Genomic DNA, 20,598 nt, shown 5'->3' on the forward strand with positions numbered 1-20,598 from the left:
AGCTAAAGGTTTAATCTGCTAGTGACCAGGGCCCTATGTAGGAGATGAGGTGTTATTTGCCTCAGTCTGGATTCCATGGAGCTAGTCTGTAATGCTGTGTTATTCCCTCCTGTTAGTTAGCTAGCTAGCTAAAGGTTTAATCTGCTAGTGACTCAAGCCAGCCAGAACATAAAAGCCCCAGTGACTAACTGACAGCATGTGACCAGGGGGGACGGTATGTGAAGAGGCGGGAGTTTCTCTCACCCTGTGTGACTCTCTCAGCAGTCTAAAGTGTTATACCTCTTCGTCAGCCCTGTTTCTCTGTTGGCATTTAATAGAAGAGGGACAGGAAGCCATTTTTAAAACTTGAGATTCACCCTGGGTGAGGAGATCAGTCTCTGTGTCCCAATAACCTACTCTTCCCTTTGACTGTCACCTTTCCCTTAGTCACAGTAACTCCGTTTAATGGGCTGCTGTTATAGTGTCAGAGAGGGCGTAGTATTGAGCCCTGTCAGCTGTACTAAATGAGATGAGGAGGACAGAGCATGTTAAGAGTGTCGTTTTTTTTCATATTGAAATCATTGACTTAGCACAGAATGCATCCCTACGCTTTCTACAAAGAGAATATCCACATTCAGAGCGTGATGTCAGCTCTGTCCTATCAGAATGAGAATATCCACATTCAGAGCGTGATGTCAGCTCTGTCCTATCAGAATGAGAATATCAGCATTCAGAGCGTGATGTCAGCTCTGTCCTATCAGAATGAGAATATCAGCATTCAGAGCGTGATGTCAGCTCTGTCCTATCAGAATGAGAATATCAGCATTCAGAGCGTGATGTCAGCTCTGTCCTATCAGAATGAGAATATCAGCATTCAGAGCGTGATGTCAGCTCTGTCCTATCAGAATGAGAATATCAGCATTCAGAGCGTGATGTCAGCTCTGTCCTATCAGAATGAGAATATCAGCATTCAGAGCGTGATGTCAGCTCTGTCCTATCAGAATGAGAATATCAGCATTCAGAGCGTGATGTCAGCTCTGTCCTATCAGAATGAGAATATCAGCATTCAGAGCGTGATGTCAGCTCTGTCCTATCAGAATGAGAATATCCACATTCAGAGCGTGATGTCAGCTCTGTCCTATCAGAATGAGAATATCAGCATTCAGAGCGTGATTTCAGCTCTGTCCTATCAGAATGAGAATATCAGCGTTCAGAGCGTGATGTCAGCTCTGTCCTATCAGAATGAGAATATCAGCATTCAGAGCGTGATGTCAGCTCTGTCCTATCAGAATGAGAATATCAGCGTTCAGAGCGTGATGTCAGCTCTGTCCTATCAGAATGAGAATATCAGCATTCAGAGCGTGATGTCAGCTCTGTCCTATCAGAATGAGAATATCAGCATTCAGAGCGTGATGTCAGATCTGTCCTATCAGAATGAGAATATCAGCATTCAGAGCGTGATGTCAGATCTGTCCTATCAGGATGAGAATATCAGCATTCAGAGCGTGATGTCAGCTCTGTCCTATCAGAATGAGAATATCAGCATTCAGAGCGTGATGTCAGCTCTGTCCTATCAGAATGAGAATATCAGCATTCAGAGCGTGATGTCAGCTCTGTCCTATCAGAATGAGAATATCAGCATTCAGAGCGTGATGTCAGCTCTGTCCTATCAGAATGAGAATATCAGCATTCAGAGCGTGATGTCAGCTCTGCCCTATCAGAATGAGAATATCAGCTTTCAGAGCGTGATGTCAGCTCTGTCCTATCAGAATGAATGCTTCATCACAGCTGTCTCACGTGATATTGGATCAGCCAGCTGATATCCCTAACAAGCCATTACTCTCCTAAATGTTCCCTCAATGTTTTTACAGCAAACTTCAGGTCTGCTGAGCACTAACGTGAACGTTGTTTAAAATTCTGTGCATCTTCCAGTGTGTGTTTACTGTGAACACGGAGGTTGTACCTGCGTTTTAATTGACTGTTTTAACAGCAGCCGTGTGGACTAGTGTGGCTGGGATCATAACGTAGACCTACCAGTGTTGTTTTATGGTAGGCCAATGGGGGGGGGGTCCATAACATTTTAACATGTACATAGCCATTCTATCGTTCAGCAGCCAATGTGTAGTGTTCAATGTAGGCCTTACATTCCATGAGACTTTTGGAGAGAAAAAATAATATTGCCTACTTAGACTTGAGTATGCTGTCTCCAAAAAAATAACACTGTCACTTTAATCCTTAGACATAATAATTAAAAAAAGCTCTTTACCTGATTGAAAGATGTCTAGAAATGTACATGTTTTGTGTTCTTGTAGGAAGCAATCACTCCCCTATTGTTGACTACACATGATCTATAAGTGGTCTAATAACTCACTAACTAGCAAAGGATGCGCACTCGTGGCTACATGCAGCTCTCGCTTTGATCTCGAAACAAGGACATCTACTCACGACCGCTCATGCTGTAAACACAGTCCAGTTCAGAGAATGGCACAAATCCATATATGGCAATAGTCTATTTGCATATAGGGCTACTGCAGCTCTGATTGGTTATGGGTCACCGGTCTGTGTAGAGTACAGGCCTGAGTTGTCTTTCAGCGTAATAGAATCCTATTCCAATGCACTCTGCCTAATATTTGCATTGATTCGATCACAATTCCCAAAGGGAAACGTTGATAGTGTTAACTGACGGCGTGGTCGGCCCGCTCATTAGGCAGGATTTAGGCAGCCACCTAATTCTCATTCTGATTGGGCCCAAACATTGATGAGGGTAGCATTTTCCGTGCTAAACTGACCAAGATGCACCTCAAACAACACATAAAACCTCACAAAAAAAACAATAACGAATTCTCTCTCAACCAGTGGTATATGGGCTTTTTTAGGTGAGCGCTGATGCCGCCCTGTGGTGACCTATGGTGACCTAATGGTAAGCAGTGCCCACTTTTGTCAAAGGCAGAGGGTACAAAATAAAGTAGATGCAACAACCTGTTTTACAAACGATGGGCCTACCACCATGGATGAGACAGTCATACAATTCCATAGCAGACCGACGTGGTAGACTCCAGCTTTCCCCCCAGGTGTCCTCCTGTCTGCAGTGATTCAGATCTGTCAGCAGACGCCTGCTGGGCCTAGTCCTACCTCTCTGATAGAATACACTAACTGTCCCCGTCTGTCCCCCCCCAGGTGTCCTCCTGTCTGTCCTCTGTCCCCCTGTTTGTCCTACCTCTCTGATAGAATACACTAACTGTCCCCCTGTCTGTCCCCCCCAGGTGTCCCCTTGTCTACAGGTCCTGTCTAGACTGTTGTTCAGCAGTGATTCAGATCTGTTAGCAGATGCTTGCTGGGCTCTGTCTTACCTCTCTGACGGACCCAACGAGAAGATCCAGGCTGTCATCGACTCCGGCGTCTGCAGGCGCCTCGTAGAGCTGCTCATGTAAGTGTGTGTGTTACTGCAGGCGCCTCGTAGAGCTGCTCATGTAAGTGTGTGTGTTACTGCAGGCGCCTCGTAGAGCTGCTCATGTAAGTGTGTGTGTTACTGCAGGCGCCTCGTAGAGCTGCTCATGTAAGTGTGTGTGTTACTGCAGGCGCCTCGTAGAGCTGCTCATGTAAGTGTGTGTGTTACTGCAGGCGCCTCGTAGAGTTGTGTGTGTGTTTGTGCGTGCAGACTTCAGGGGCCTCAGCGTAGTGACTTTTGAATGTTCCCTCTGTCAGGCACACGGACTACAAGGTGGCGTCTCCTGCTCTGAGAGCAGTGGGGAACATCGTCACGGGAGACGACATCCAGACCCAGGTGGTGTTGAACTGTTCAGCCCTGCCCTGTCTGCTCCACCTGCTGAGTAGTCCTAAAGAATCCATCCGGAAAGAAGCCTGCTGGACCGTCTCCAACATCACCGCTGGCAACAGGGCTCAGATACAGGTGAGGTCCAGACTTTATACACAGACATACAAACTCAGTCTTCGGTCTGCATAAAGGGCTTGTGTTGCCTCTCTCCCGTTTAGGTTGCGGGCATCTCTGTCTCCACTCAACCGTTTTCACTTCCTCTTGTTTCTCCTCTCCTAAGACGGTGATCGACGCCAACATCTTCCCTGTGCTGATCGACATCCTGCAGAAGGCAGAGTTCAGAACCAGGAAGGAAGCAGCCTGGGCCATTACTAACGCCACCTCTGGAGGAACACCAGAACAGATCAGGTAATAAAGCCACGCCCACCTCACCAGAACAGATCAGGTAATAAAGCCACGCCCACTTCACCAGAACAGATCAGGTAATAAAGCCACGCCCACCTCACCAGGACAGATCAGGTAATAAAGCCACGCCCACCTCACCAGAACAGATCAGGTAATAAAGCCACGCCCACCTCACCAGAACAGATCAGGTAATAAAGCCACGCCCACCTCACTAGAACAGATCAGGTAATAAAGCCACGCCCACCTCACCAGGACAGGATTAGAGAGGGAGGGGACGCTCCTCACCAGGACAGGATTAGAGAGGGAGGGGACGCTCCTCACCAGGACAGGATTAGAGGGGGAGGGGACGCTCCTCACCAGGACAGGATTAGAGAGGGAGGGGACGCTCCTCACCAGGACAGGATTAGAGAGGGAGGGGACGCTCCTCACCAGGACAGGATTAGAGAGGGAGGGGACGCTCCTCACCAGGACAGGATTAGAGGGGGAGGGGACGCTCCTCACCAGGACAGGATTAGAGAGGGAGGGGACGCTCCTCACCAGGACAGGATTAGAGAGGGAGGGGACGCTCCTCACCAGGACAGGATTAGAGAGGGAGGGGACTCTCCTCACCAGGACAGGATTAGAGAGGGAGGGGACGCTCCTCACCAGGACAGGATTAGAGAGGGAGGGGACGCTCCTCACCAGGACAGGATTAGAGAGGGAGGGGACGCTCCTCACCAGGACAGGATTAGAGAGGGAGGGGACGCTCCTCACCAGGACAGGATTAGAGAGGGAGGGGACGCTCCTCACCAGGACAGGATTAGAGAGGGAGGGGACGCTCCTCACCAGGACAGGATTAGAGAGGGAGGGGACGCTCCTCACCAGGACAGGATTAGAGGGGGAGGGGACGCTCCTCACCAGGACGGGATTAGAGGGGGAGGGGACGCTCCTCACCAGGACGGGATTAGAGGGGGAGGGGACGCTCCTCACCAGGACGGGATTAGAGGGGGAGGGGACGCTCCTCACCAGGACCGGATTAGAGGGGGAGGGGACGCTCCTCACCAGGACAGGATTAGAGGGGGAGGGGACGCTCCTCACCAGGACAGGATTAGAGGGGGAGGGGACGCTCCTCACCAGGACCGGATTAGAGGGGGAGGTGACGCTCCTCACCAGGACCGGATTAGAGGGGGAGGGGACGCTCCTCACCAGGACCGGATTAGAGAGGGAGGGGACGCTCCTCACCAGGACCGGATTAGAGAGGGAGGGGACGCTCCTCACCAGGACCGGATTAGAGAGGGAGGGGACGCTCCTCACCAGGACAGGATTAGAGAGGGAGGGGACGCTCCTCACCAGGACAGGATTAGAGAGGGAGGGGACGCTCCTCACCAGGACAGGATTAGAGAGGGAGGGGACGCTCCTCACCAGGACAGGATTAGAGAGGGAGGGGACGCTCCTCACCAGGACAGGATTAGAGAGGGAGGGGACGCTCCTCACCAGGACAGGATTAGAGAGGGAGGGGACGCTCCTCACCAGGACAGGATTAGAGAGGGAGGGGACGCTCCTCACCAGGACAGGATTAGAGAGGGAGGGGACAGTAGCTGAACGTGTAAAGAAACCTAGTCCATGTCGGAAGAGGGAAGAGGGAGGGGTCTATGGGATTGGTGTTCGTTTTTTCACTGTTTCCTCCTGGAGTCTGTGATTCCAGTCTTAGCAGTGTTTCCATGGTCTGCATTCGGTAATACCAAGCTTGTCCCCGTTATATCAAACAGGAGCTATCCTCTGGTGTGTGTGTGAGGCCTAGCCGAAAGCTTTTTGTCTACGTTGAATTACGTTGCAGGTCTTTTTCCCTCCGTCTGTGGAATGTCACGAGACACTGACACACGTTCTGTCTCGGGCCGCTGCATTTTGTCAGGCGTCTGGATTGTACCGAACACATTCCATATTCATTATCTAGGGTTCGTGTTGCCGTCACTCACACAAGTCCTGCTCTCTCTCTCTCTCTCTCTCTCTCTCGCTCTCTCTCTTCAAAGGGATTTTATTGGCATGGGGAAAACATATGTCTACATTGCCAAAGCAAGTGAAATAAACAATAATAAATGAACAGTAGTCCTCCCAGTGTGGCGCAGCGTTCTAAGCCACTACAGCCTGGGGTTCGATCCCAGGCTGTAGTCATTACCAGCCGTGACCTGAAGTCCCGTAGGGACAATTGGCCCAGTGTCGTTAGGGTAGGGTTTGGCCGAGGGGGCTTGGCCCATCGCGCTCTAGCGACTCCTTGTGGTGGGTTCGGGCACCTGCAGGCTGACTTCCGGTTGTCAGTTGAGCAGTTTTATATTTATTTTATTTCACCTTTATTTAACCAGGTAGGCCAGTTGAGAACGAGTTCTCATTTACAACTGAGACCTGGCCAAGATAAAGCAAAGCAGTGCGACAAAAACAACAACAGAGTTACACATTAACCTCTTGATCCTACTTGAGACGCAGACGTCTCAACTAGGCACCTGGAAATGCAAATGCGCTACGCTAAATGCTAAATGTACTCGTTAAAACTCAAACGTTCATTAAAACACACATGCAGGGTATTGAATTAAAGCTACACTCGTTGTGAATCTAGCCAACAAGTCAGATTTTTAAAATGCTTTTCGGCGAAAGCATGAGAAGCTATTATCTGATAACATGCAACACCCCAAAATGCCTGAAGGGGACGTAAACAAAAGAATTAGCGTAGCCGGCGCTACACAAAAACGCAGAAATAAAATATAAAACATTCATTACCTTTGATATTCTTTGTTGGCACTCCTATATGTTCCATAAACATCACAATTGGGTCTTTTTCCCGATTTTAAATCCGTCCATGTATGCCCAAAATATCCATTTGTATAGCCTGTCTGGTTCAGGAAAAAAGCTCTCTTCCAACACGCAACGTCATTTTTTAAAATTATATAAGTTGCCTATATTCTTTGACAAAACACTTCAACCTACTTTTGTAACCCAACTTTAGGTATTTGTAAACGTTATTAAGCGATCAAATTGATCACTGGGCGATCTGTATTCAATAGCAGCTACTCAAGAAAACAATGTCCATTTTTCTCTCTTCCAAAATCGATTGTTGTAGGCTGGATGGAATGAAGGATCTATTGGTCATGACTCAAAGGATTTTTGTCAATGAAAATGATGTTTTTGGCGACATCGTGTGGAAGCTGTAGGAATTGCATCCGTGGTCCTATTTAATTTGGTGTCCTTTAAACAATACATGCAAGTGGCGCATGGATATTATTTTCAGCTTTCAGTGACCAGTTTTTCTTGTGCTTTTCGATGAAACACACGCTCTGTTATAGTCACAGCCGTGATTTAACAAGTTTTAGAAACTTCAGAGTGTTTTCTATCCACACATACTAATCATATGCATATACTATATTCCTGGCATGAGTAGCAGGACGCTGAAATGTTGCGCGATTTTTAACAGAATGTTCGAAAAAGGAGGGGGTAGACTTAAGAGGTTTTAACAAACGTACGGTCAATAACACAATAGAAAAATCTATGTGCAGTGAGTGCAAATGTAGAAGATTAGGGAGGTAAAAGGCAATAAATAGGCCATGGAGGTGAAATAATTACAATTTAGCGTTAACACTGTAAGATGTGCAGATGATGATATGCAAGTAGAGATACTGGGGTGCAAAAGAGCAACACAAAATAATAGCTATATGGGGATGAGGTAGTTAGATGGGCTGTTTTACAGATGGGCTATGTACAGGTGCAGTGATCTGTGAGCTGCTCTGACAGCTGGTTCTTAACCCAATTGAGGGAGATATGAGTCTCCAGCTTCAGTGATTTTTGGCAATTTGTTCCAGTCATTGGCAGCAGAGAACTGGAAGGAAAGGCGGCCAAAGGAGTTGTTGGCTTTGGAGATGACCAGTGAAATATACCTGCTGGAGTTTCATCCAACACATTGGTGTAGCTGGTTTCCGGGTCAAGCGAGCAGGTGTTAAAAAGCACGGTTTGGCTCTCCCGAGCCTGCTGAGGAGCTGCAGCAATGAGACAAGATCGTAATCATGAAATTGGGGAGAAAAAGGGGCTACATTTGTTTTTATAAATATGAACAGTAAACATTACATTCAAATTCCAAATGAATTTTATTTGAATTGAGGGATTAGAAGGTCCTTGTCTTGTCTCTCAGAGCTTTGTGGTGGTGAAGTTTAGGCCGAGGTATGTATAGTTGTTTGTGTACTCTAGGGCAACGGTGTCTAGATGGAATTTGTTTATTCGTTGTCCGGGTAACTGGACTTTTTTTTGGAACACCATTATTTTTTGTCTTTCTGAGATTTACTGTCAGGGCTCAGGTCCGACACAATCTCTTCCTGTCTCTCCCTTTTTCTCCATCTTTAATTCTCCGATCTCTCTCTGTCTCTCGCTCTCTCTCTAGGTACCTGGTGAACCTGGGCTGTATCAAGCCTCTGTGTGACTTGTTGACCGTGATGGACAGTAAGATAGTCCAGGTGTCTCTGAACGGTCTGGAGAACATTCTGCGACTGGGAGACCAAGAGGCCAAGCAGGATGCAGGACCCAGTGGTACTGGCGTCAACCCCTACTGCTCTCTCATAGAGGAGGCCTATGGTACGTACATACACACATCAACCCCTACTGCTCTCTCTGAGGAGGCCTATAGTATGTACATACAAACATCAACCCCTACTGCTCTCTCTGAGGCCTATACAGTGAGGGGGGAAAGTATTTGATCCCCTGCTGATTTTGTATGTTTGCCCACTGACAAAGAAATGATCAGTCTATAATTTTAATGGAAGGTTTATTTGAACAGTGAGAGACAGAATAACAACAACAAAAATCCAGAAAAATACATGTCAAAAATGTTATAAATTGATTTGTATTTGACCCCCTCTCAAACAGAAAGATTTCTGGCTCCCAGGTGTCTTTTATACAGGTAACGAGCTGAGATTAGGAGCGCACTCTTAAAGGGTGCTCTTAATCTCAGTTTGTTACCTGTATAAAAGACACCTTTCCACAGAAGCAATCAATCAATCAGATTCCAAACTCTCCACCATGGCCAAGACCAAAGGGCTCTCCAAGGATGTCGGGGACAAGATTGTAGACCTACACAAGGCTGGAATGGGCTACAAGACCATCGCCAAGCAGCTTGGTGAGGTGACAACAGTTAGTGCGATCATTCGCAAATGGAAGAAACACAAAAGAACTGTCATTCTCCCTCGGCCTGGGGCTCCATGCAAGATCTCACCTCGTGGAGTTGCAATGATCATGAGAACGGTGAGGAATCAGTTCAGAACTACACGGAGGATCTTGTCAATGATCTCAAGGCAGCTGGGACCATAGTCACCAAGAAAACAATTGGTAACACACTACGCTGTGAAGGACTGAAATCCTGCAGCGCCCGCAAGGTCCCCTGCTCAAGAAAGCACATATACATGCCCGTCGGAAGTTTGCCAATGAACATCTGAATGATTCAGAGGACAACTGGGTGAAAGTGTTGTGGTCAGATGAGACCAAAATGGAGCTCTTTAGCATCAATTCAACTCGCCGTGTTTGGAGGAGGAGGACTGCTGCCTATGACCCCCAAGAACATCATCCCCACCGTCAAACATGGAGGTGGAAACATGCTTTGGGGGTGTTTTTCTGTTAAGGGGACAGGACTACTTCACCGCATCAAAGGGACGATGAACGGGGCCATGTACCGTCAAATCTTGGGTGAGAACCTCCTTCCCTCAGCCAGGGCATTGAAAATGGGTTGTGGATGGGTATTCCAGCATGACAATGACCCAAAACCCACGGCCGAGGCAACAAAGGAGTGGCTCAAGAAGAAGCACATTAAGGTCCTGGAGTGGCCTAGCCAGTCTCCAGACCTTAATCCCATAGAAAATCTATGGAGGGAGCTGAAAGTTTGAGTTGCCAAATGTCAGCCTCAAAACCTTAATGACTTGGAGAAGATCTGCAAAGAGGAGTGGGACAAAATCCTTCCTGAGACGTGTGCAAACCTGGTGGCCAACTACGAGAAACGTCTGACCTCTGTGATTGCCAACAAGGGTTTTGCCACAAAGCACAGTCATGTTTTGCAGAGGGGTCAAATACTTATTTCCCTCATTAAAAAATGCAAGTCAATTTATAACATTTTGGCATGCGTTTTTCTGGATTTTTTTGTTATTCTGTCTCTCACTGTTCAAATAAACCTTCCATTAAAATAATAGGCTGATCATTTCTTTGTCAGTGGGCAAACGTACAAAATCAGCAGAGGATCAAATACTTTTCCCACCTCACTGTAGTACGTACATTTGGAAAGTATTCATACCACTTAAATCTACAAACAATATCCCATAATGACAATACCCCATAAATATCACAGTTACGTAAGTATTCAGACCCTTTACTCAGTACTTTGTTGAAGCACCTTTTGGCAGAGATTCCAGCCTCCAGTCTTCTTGGGTATGATGCTACAATCTTGGCACACCTGCATTTGAGGAGTTTCTCCCATTCTTCTCTGCAGATCCTCTCAAGCTCTGTCGGGTTGGATGGGGATCGTCGCTGCACAGCTATTTTCAGGTTTCTCCAGAGATGTTTGATCGGGTTAAATTCCGGGCTCTGGCTGGGCCACTCAAGGACATTATGAGACCTGTCCCAAAGCCACTCCTGCGTTGTCCTGATGGAAGGTGAACCTTCGCCCCAGTCTGAGGTCCTGAGCGTTCTGGAGCAAGTTTTCATCAAAGATCTCTCTGTACTTTGCTCGGTTCATCTTTCCCTCGATCCTGACTAGTCTCCCAGTCCTTGCCGCTGAAGAACATCCCCACAGCATGATGCTGCCACCACCATGCTTCACCGTAGGGATGGTGCCAAGTTTCCTCCAGATGTGACGCTTGTCATTCAGGACAAAGAATTCAATCTTGTTTTCATCAGACCAGAGAATCTTGTTTCTGCAGAGATGGTTGTCCTTCTTGGAATGTTCTCCCATCTCCACAGAGGAACTATGGAGCTCTGTCAGTGATCATCGGGTTTTTCACCTCCCTGACCAAGGCCCTTCAACCCTTATTGGTCAGTTTGGCCGGGAGGCCAGCTCTATGAAGAGAATTGGTGGCTTCCATTTAAGAATGATGGAGGCCACTGTGTTCTTGGGGACCTTCGATGCTGCAGAAATGTTTTGGTACCCTTCCTCAGATCTGTGCCTCGACACAATCCTGTCTCGGAGCTCTACGGACAATTCCTTCAACCTCATGTCTTGGTTTTTGCTCTGACATGCACTGTCAACTGTGGGACATTATATAGACAGGTGTGTGCCTTTCTAAATCATGTCCAATCAATTGAATTTACCACAGGTGGACTCCAATCAAGTTGTAGAAACATCTCAAGGATGATCAATGGAAACAGGATGAACCTGAGCTCAATTTGACTCTCACAGCAAAGGGTCTGAATACTTATGGTATTTCTGAGGGGGTTAATCGAAAAACATGTGTTTCGCTTTGTCTTTATGGGGCGTTGTGTGTAGATGTATACAACATGTGGAAAAGGTCAAGGGGTCTGAATACTTGCTGAAATGCACTGTATAATACCAACAACTGCTACTGTTCTGAGGTACATGTGCACAAACACATTCAGACAGTATAGACACGTGACAGACAGACAGACAGACAGACAGACAGACAGACAGACAGACAGACAGACAGACAGACAGACAGACAGACAGACAGACAGACAGACAGACAGACAGACAGACAGACAGACAGACAGACAGACAGACAGACAGACAGACAGACAGACAGACAGACAGACAGACAGACAGACAGACAGACAGACAGACAGACAGGTGACAGACAGACAGGTGACAGACAGACAGGTGACAGACAGACAGGTGACAGACAGACAGGTGACAGACAGACAGGTGACAGACAGACAGGTGACAGACAGGTGACAGACAGACAGACAGACAGGTGACAGACAGACAGACAGACAGGTGACAGACAGACAGACAGGTACAGTACACAAACGCACTTCCGCATACATACAATTGCATAATCTACCGTGGTGTATGAATAAATAAACTCTCCTCTCCATCTCCAGGTCTGGATAAAATCGAGTTCCTTCAGAGCCATGAGAACCAAGAGATCTACCAGAAGGCCTTTGATCTGATAGAGCACTACTTTGGAGTGGAGGAGGAGGACCAGAACCTGGCTCCTCAGGTAGACCAGGTCAACCAGCAGTTCCTCTTCCCCCAGCAGGAAGCACCCATGGAGGGCTTCCAGCTATAATGCCCTCCCTTCCCTTTGGTTCATCCAAACATCACTCATTTACCCATGGATCCCATTGGAAGGCTTTCGGTTGACTTCTTCCCCCATATCCCCTACCAATGGAGGGTTTTGAGGTAAATTAGGGTTCCTGTGTCCCTCCAACCACCACCTATATGCCCCAGCCCGTGGCTAGCTCTGCTACCCCAACCTCTACTGATGCAGGGTCTCCGGTGCCCTATCCTTTGTCCACTGTGACCTTCCAGGCTCAACTGTGGAAGATAGAACGTTGTCCTCTGCCTCCTATCCCATGGAAGGCTTTATCCAACCTATATTACCCAATCCCCGTGAGCGTGTCTCTACCTACCCAAACAGATCAGACACTTCTAACAGAACACCACGCCTCGGCTGAGGAGCCAATCGGAGAGCTGAACTCGCACCACATGACCTGATGATTTAAAACACAGCTCTTCCAGATCGGTGATCACACACCAGGGCAGGTTTGAAACGCGTAGATACATTGAGAAATACCCCCAGTACTGTTGATAGTCCTGATTTTCTTCTGACAGTAGCAGTGGCTTGTTGTGGATTTTACTGCTCCCCGTCAGCCCGTAGGGATGACCTTTAGGATGTGGGGGGGTCAAATCTGACCTCGAGTGATGAGTGTTATTTCACTTATTTATCCTTTCCCCTCATTTAGCTTTTGTCAGCCCTGTCCCCCCCCCCAGCCTGTTCTGAAGACTAGTGTCCCCAGACTGAAGACTTCCTTACCTACTGTTAGCAATAGAACTCAGAGGCCAAACCCTCATTCACATTGGTTTCTGTCTAATCAGACATACAGGGTTCCACTAAAACAATTCTGGGGATTCTTAGTAATTCTAGAATTCTGGTTTGGAGTGTTGACCCAAGGTTCTCTCCTTCTAGAACTGACGGTCCTTTCTCTACTATTTAATTTCTTGCAACTTTTTTTTTTGTTTGCGACAGATGATTTCTTGGACCTGGGGAGGGATGGCGAGGGTGGAGCAACATGTTGGGGTCTAAATCGTAAAATCAGGAAAACTTCTGGGCGTCGAGTGGGATGGGGAAGGGGATTTAAGGTGAGGGGGGGGGGGGGGGTCCATATTGAATCGTATAACAGTTAAAATACCTAGGTTGCTAGCTTGATCTGAAGTTGATATAGCTAGAGATATAATGTTCGTTGTGTGCTGTGTTCTTAATAACGATAGATTTGAATTATGACGTGATTCTAGCTATTAAAACGGCAGACCGCTGGGGGGGCGAGGGGCTACACTAACCTGAGAAAAAAAACATGTAACTCAGCTTCACGAAAATCAGGCATCAATGTCAGATTCACTGTGATATCCTGTTTACTCACCTGCATGGAAGGTTGGGGGGTTTTGGGCCCGGGATGCGTTCTGAATGGCACGCTAAGCCCTATGGACCCTGGTCTAAAATAGTGTACTATATAGGGAATAGGGCCCTGGTCTAAAATAATGTACTATATAGGGATTAGGGCCCTGGTCTAAAGTAGTGCACTATATAGGGAATAGGGCCCTGGTCTAAAATAATGTACTATATAGGGCCCTGGTCTAAAGTAGTGCACTATATAGGGATTAGGGCCCTGGTCTAAAGTAGTGCACTATATAGGGAATAGGGCCCTGGTCTAAAATAGTGTACTATATAGGGCCCTGGTCTAAAATAGTGTACTATATAGGGCCCTGGTCTAAAATAGTGTACTATATAGGGCCCTGGTCTAAAATAGTGTACTATATAGGGCCCTGGTCTAAAATAGTGTACTATATAGGGCCCTGGTCTAAAATAGTGTACTATATAGGGCCCTGGTCTAAAGTAGTGTACTATATAGGGCCCTGGTCTAAAGTAGTGTACTATATAGGGCCCTGGTCTAAAGTAGTGTACTATATAGGGCCCTGGTCTAAAGTAGTGTACTATATAGGGAATAGGGTGTCATTTGGAACAGAGCTCCAGTGTAAATAGATATGTTTGTGCTGGCTGAGTTGCATTAGGCCCTGTGATTTGGTGTGTCCCCCCAGTGTGTATGTATGCTAGGGTTTGCATGGTGTTCCTATTGCCCTACAGTCACGCAGTATCCTTTTGCCAAACACCTGGAATTATTGTTGGGAGAGGTAGTGATTTAAGTCTTAGAAAATTTAACCAAGATATTATTTTTAAGCAATACGGTCCGAGGGGATTGTGGTATATGGCCAATATACCACGGTTAAGGGCTTTTCTTAGGCACCGCGCAACGCGGAGTGCCTGGATACAGCCCTTAGCCGTGTTATATTGGCCATATACCACAAACCCCCAAGGTGCCTTGTTGCTATTATAAACGAGGTGGTTCTGAATGCTGATTGACCCGACCACCATATGTGGAATATCAGACCGTATAAAACGGGTATGACAACATGTATTTTTACTGCTCTAATTACATTGATAACCAGTTTATAATAAAGCCAGAGGTGTGGTGTATATGGCCAATATACCACGGCTAAGGGCTGTGTCCAGGCACTCAGCGTTGCATCGTACCGGGTATCATTGTGATGGCCATACGTACTGGGTATCATTGTGATGGCCGTACGTACTGGGTATCATTGTGATGGCCGTACGTACTGGGTATCATTGTGATGGCCGTACGTACTGGGTATCATTGTGATGGCCACACGTACTGGGTACCATTTGTGATGGCCACACGTACTGGGTACCATTTGTGATGGCCACACGTACTGGGTACCATTTGTGATGGCCACACGTACTGGGTACCATTTGTGATGGCCACACGTACTGGGTACCATTTGTGATGGCCACACGTACTGGGTACCATTTGTGATGGCCACACGTACTGGGTACCATTGTGATGGCCACACGTACTGGGTACCATTGTGATGGCCACACGTACTGGGTACCATTTGTGATGGCCACACGTACTGGGTACCATTTGTGATGGCCACACGTACTGGGTATCATTGTGATGGCCACACGTACTGGGTATCATTGTGATGGCCACACGTACTGGGTACCATTGTGATGGCCACACGTACTGGGTACCATTGTGATGGCCACACGTACTGGGTACCATTGTGATGGCCACACGTACTGGGTACCATTTGTGATGGCCACACGTACTGGGTACCATTTGTGATGGCCACACGTACTGGGTACCATTGTGATGGCCACACGTACTGGGTACCATTGTGATGGCCACACGTACTGGGTACCATTGTGATGGCCACACGTACTGGGTACCATTTGTGATGGCCACACGTACTGGGTACCATTGTGATGGCCACACGTACTGGGTACCATTGTGATGGCCACACGTACTGGGTACCATTTGTGATGGCCACACGTACTGGGTACCATTTGTGATGGCCACACGTACTGGGTACCATTTGTGATGGCCACACGTACTGGGTACCATTTGTGATGGCCACACGTACTGGGTACCATTTGTGATGGCCACACGTACTGGGTACCATTTGTGATGGCCACACGTACTGGGTACCATTTGTGATGGCCACACGTACTGGGTACCATTTGTGATGGCCACACGTACTGGGTACCATTTGTGATGGCCACACGTACTGGGTACCATTTGTGATGGCCACACGTACTGGGTACCATTTGTGATGGCCACACGTACTGGGTACCATTTGTGATGGCCACACGTACTGGGTACCATTTGTGATGGCCACACGTACTGGGTACCATTTGTGATGGCCACACGTACTGGGTACCATTTGTGATGGCCACACGTACTGGGTACCATTTGTGATGGCCACACGTACTGGGTACCATTTGTGATGGCCACACGTACTGGGTACCATTTGTGATGGCCACACGTACTGGGTACCATTTGTGATGGCCACACGTACTGGGTACCATTTGTGATGGCCACACGTACTGGGTACCATTTGTGATGGCCACACGTACTGGGTACCATTTGTGATGGCCACACGTACTGGGTACCATTTGTGATGGCCACACGTACTGGGTACCATTTGTGATGGCCACACGTACTGGGTACCATTTGTGATGGCCACACGTACTGGGTACCATTTGTGATGGCCACACGTACTGGGTACCATTTGTGATGGCCACACGTACTGGGTACCATTTGTGATGGCCACACGTACTGGGTACCATTGTGATGGCCACACGTACTGGGTACCATTGTGATGGCCACACGTACTGGGTACCATTTGTGATGGCCACACGTACTGGGTACCATTTGTGATGGCCACACGTACTGGGTACCATTTGTGATGGCCACACGTACTGGGTATCATTGTGATGGCCACACGTACTGGGTATCATTGTGATGGCCACACGTACTGGGTATCATTGTGATGGCCACACGTACTGGGTATCATTGTGATGGCCACACGTACTGGGTATTGATATCTGTTATTCACTGTCACATTAGAAAAGTGTGCAGCTCCCCTTATTCTTCTCATAGGGTGCATTTTAAATGACACTTTGCCACTCGTTTCGCCACCTAGGGAGTCTCTGGTCAGAGGTAGAGGCCACTCGTTTCGCCACCTAGGGAGTCTCTGGTCAGAGGTAGAGGCCACTCGTTTCGCCACCTAGGGAGTCTCTGGTCAGAGGTAGAGGCCACTCGTTTCGCCACCTAGGGAGTCTCTGGTCAGAGGTCGAGGCCATTCGTTTCGCCACCTAGGGAGTCTCTGGTCAGAGGTAGAGGCCACTCGTTTCGCCACCTAGGGAGTCTCTGGTCAGAGGTAGAGGCCACTCGTTTCGCCACCTAGGGAGTCTCTGGCCAGAGGTAAAGGCACTATATCAGACAAGGTGTCATGCATCTAACGACAACCAGGGTTTGGCAAGGGATAAGTGTTTTTTTTTTTTTTTTTATTAATTTAGAACGTGACGAACCTAACCGCAACAGAAATTAAGTTAAGATGTATTTGCACAGACACTTCATGCACACATGCATACAACGCCAGCAGACTGCACACAGCTCACACGGATGAGTGCTTACACAAGGAGAATCAACTTCCATTATCCACCTTGTTGAAGGAACGTAATTGCATGTTTTCTTTCTGTGCTATATTGGGTTTTCAATGCGGTATTGTTCACTCAATGTTTTGCCACTTCCTTATCAGCACTATTGAGATTATTTTTTTAAGAATGCACCTACCCACAATGCATCACATTCACAGCATCCTTTAAAATCTCAATTTTTTTTTCCAAATTTTTTTTTTTTAGGAGAAAATGATATTTTTTTCTTGAGGAAGTGCAGGGGTGTGTACTGTCTGGTAATATGCTCAGTTGAAAAATATACAGGATAAAAACATTTCTAGTGATTTCATGTGGAGAGTTGGAAAATAAACACATTCGGTAGATTAGCATTGAAAACGTGACCATCGGTCGAGAAATCAACTAATAAAGTGGATGGAGAGAGAAATAAAAAAAAGTTTCGAATTCATAGAATGAAACTGTAAAAGTTGTTTGCTGAGCAGTTAGCTGAAATTCATTGTTTATTTCTCACTTTGTTGGTGAACTGCTTACATTCACTTTGTCATTTTCTAATTTTTTATTTTTTTTTTCTCAAACGCTTCCGCATGTTAATTATTACGTTGTCTTTTTTAACTGTTTTTTTGTTATCTTCAACCTAGGTATTATGGAAGCCTTTTCTCCTTTCTGCCACATGACTGAAAAGATGGTTCGATTGATATGCCCTTAAGACACAGATCTAGGATCAGCTTGCCCTCCTTTTTAAATCCTGACCTGTAACATTTTAATGGGGCAAAACTGATCACAGATCAGTCTCTGGGTTGAGTGGAGCCTAAACAGTTTAGTGGTGACAGTTTGACTGACCGACCGACACTGTGTGAGGAAGCGATAGATGTACAATTTGTATGTCCTCATCAGTCACAGCTTGTTCTGTGGATCCACTGTTTCCCCTGGTTGAGCAGAACCAAACTGGTTTGAGGTAAACAAAATCAGAATTTACAGAGCTGTTTCTATTTCAAACTTAATGCCTAAACTTTCATTTTTGGAAGGGCATCTGTAACTCATCTTTAAAAATAATATATATATATATATATATTTTACTTGATATGCTAGCTATGAGGACCCTAGTCATTGCACATGTTTATATAGAAAATCATCCCCTATGGCTATATTGTCCTTCCTGACGTGATGTCTCGGTAGGTTAACCCTGTGAGGATGCGGGCCATGACTTTGTACAATGTCATAGCTTGTTATTATGTTCAATCTGCAAAATGGTGATTTTTTTCATGGTCTGCAAAATGGTGGTTTTTCATGGTCTGCAAAATGGTGATTTTTTCATGGTCTGCAAAATGGTGTTTTTTCATGGTCTGCAAAATGGTGATTTTTTTCATGGTCTGCAAAATGGTGTTTTTTCATGGTCTGCAAAATGGTGTTTTTTTCATGGTCTGCAAAATGGTGATTTTTTTCATGGTCTGCAAAATGGTGATTTTTTTCATGGTCTGCAATGGTTTTGGACACGTTGCCCTTTGGTTGACATGCAAAATGTATTGACGTTGGTAAGAGACTAAGCTTGTCATTGATCTAACATGGACAGTAAGTAACAGTAATAGGCTATTATAGGGAGTCTATGCACTTTGGTCCTCTAAAGGGAAATGGGTGTCCACAGAACAAGTGTTCCAAACGGACATTTTGAGACTAAATAAATCTTGGAAAACATTTGCTAAAGAACTTTTGCCTCTACGTCACTAACGAGTGGGAGGAGCATTTATAAAATCAGAAGTCCTCTCCTTGTTTTTGTTTTTTTCTCTCGACTTCTGCGTGCAGTCTACCAACAGACTTCCAGAAAAGTAAAATAAAAATAAAAACACAAAATAAACAAATATATTTTATATTTATGAAGAAAAACAAAAGTGCCAATCCTGACCAACTAAAGACTTGAGGGTGATTTTACATAACTTTTGACTTGATTCATTTAATTTTCTTAATATTTCCTTGAATGTGCACACGTTTCGTGCAAAAAACATTGCTGCTCTATTTTCCTCGTCTTTATAGTTCCATGATGTGGTTTCTCTGAAAGTGGCATTCTCTACTGCTTTTGCACTGTGGGATTGGGTCAGAACAGTCATTTTAAAATCGGCAAAAAAAAACTAATTTATTCCATCATGCTGATCCGTCTAACTAAATATTGATGCTCTCTTTCTTCTTATTTTTTTTTTTTTACAGTGTAATTCATTTGTTGATTTCACTGTGCAGACCTCACACTGCAGCTGGGGGACAGACAGCCTAGACGTTCGTTAGAAAGATGCAGGGCCATCAAGTGTAATTTTAGCCTGAGGCAAAGACTGCACTGCACATTTATTAGGGCCCTGGGTTTTTCCTAGTCAGGTCACATGGTTTGGAAAAGCTCCCGGCCCTGTTTATCAGGTCAGTTATCGTATCAGGCCAATGCAGGGCCACGTTCAGTGGCCAAACGTTGCAAATGGAAATGCCAACGTTGTTCCATATTTAACATGTCATGTTTGTTTTTTTACATAGAAATATTTCTATCTGAACGTTTGAAAATGTTGCGTTCCTGCTGAACGTGCCCCGGGGTTTCTCCACCTAAACTACCATGTTTGCACATAATGAGTCAAACCCATCTTATCACAAAGAACTAAACAGCCAATTCAAAATGGACACTACTCACCGAAGTTGTTTTTTATTTTATTTTTACATAATTTTTTCTTTCTTGATTTTGAGCAGCTATACCATTACATGGATATGGATGGTTCTAGAATGTTTCAGTGGCATAATCTTCTTGGCTGTCCAGACCCAGTCAATCAACCAAAACAACCAATCACTTGTCCTGAGACTTCGCTCAGCTATTTCTTGATTTAGCACAAGGACTCAGAGACACTTGCCTTGAGATGGGAAGCTAAATGGAAGCTACGTTATTGGCTGAGAATGAACAACCTAACAAGTAACGCAATAAATATTCTCCAGAAGTCGGCCATCCCAAGAGGTTTAAGGTGCGTCCCGAAGTGCTCCCTATTTAATGAACAACTTTTGACCAGGAGTCCATGAAGTTCTGGTCAAAAAATAGTGCACAATATACCCCCACAGTGGAGGTGTAATAATACCCATAAAACCTAGTGGTCAAACGGAAATAATTCTAATCAGGGTTTTTTCCAACCATTTGAATTTTTCCCCATAGGCGATTTTTAGAAACACTTAAAATAAGGTCTGTGTTTTGTGTGG

The 20,598-nt window shown here is 46.1% G+C and overlaps 1 protein-coding gene across 1 annotated transcript in view; it reads left to right on the forward strand.

Annotated features, from left to right (window-relative positions):
• Positions 1–13,663, forward strand: part of LOC110487858 (importin subunit alpha-7) — a 35,676-nt gene extending 22,013 nt beyond the window's left edge. The window contains exons 8-12 of the mRNA XM_036971393.1: positions 3,243–3,406; positions 3,685–3,889; positions 4,035–4,162; positions 8,559–8,749; positions 12,212–13,663. Coding sequence (XP_036827288.1) covers positions 3,243–3,406; positions 3,685–3,889; positions 4,035–4,162; positions 8,559–8,749; positions 12,212–12,399 — 876 coding nt within the window. The 3' untranslated portion in view covers positions 12,400–13,663. The remainder of the gene's footprint in view (positions 1–3,242; positions 3,407–3,684; positions 3,890–4,034; positions 4,163–8,558; positions 8,750–12,211) is intronic.
• The last annotated feature ends 6,935 nt before the right edge of the window (positions 13,664–20,598 follow it).

Source organism: Oncorhynchus mykiss, chromosome 32 (genome assembly GCF_013265735.2).
Source record: "Oncorhynchus mykiss isolate Arlee chromosome 32, USDA_OmykA_1.1, whole genome shotgun sequence".
NCBI lineage: Eukaryota > Metazoa > Chordata > Actinopteri > Salmoniformes > Salmonidae > Oncorhynchus > Oncorhynchus mykiss.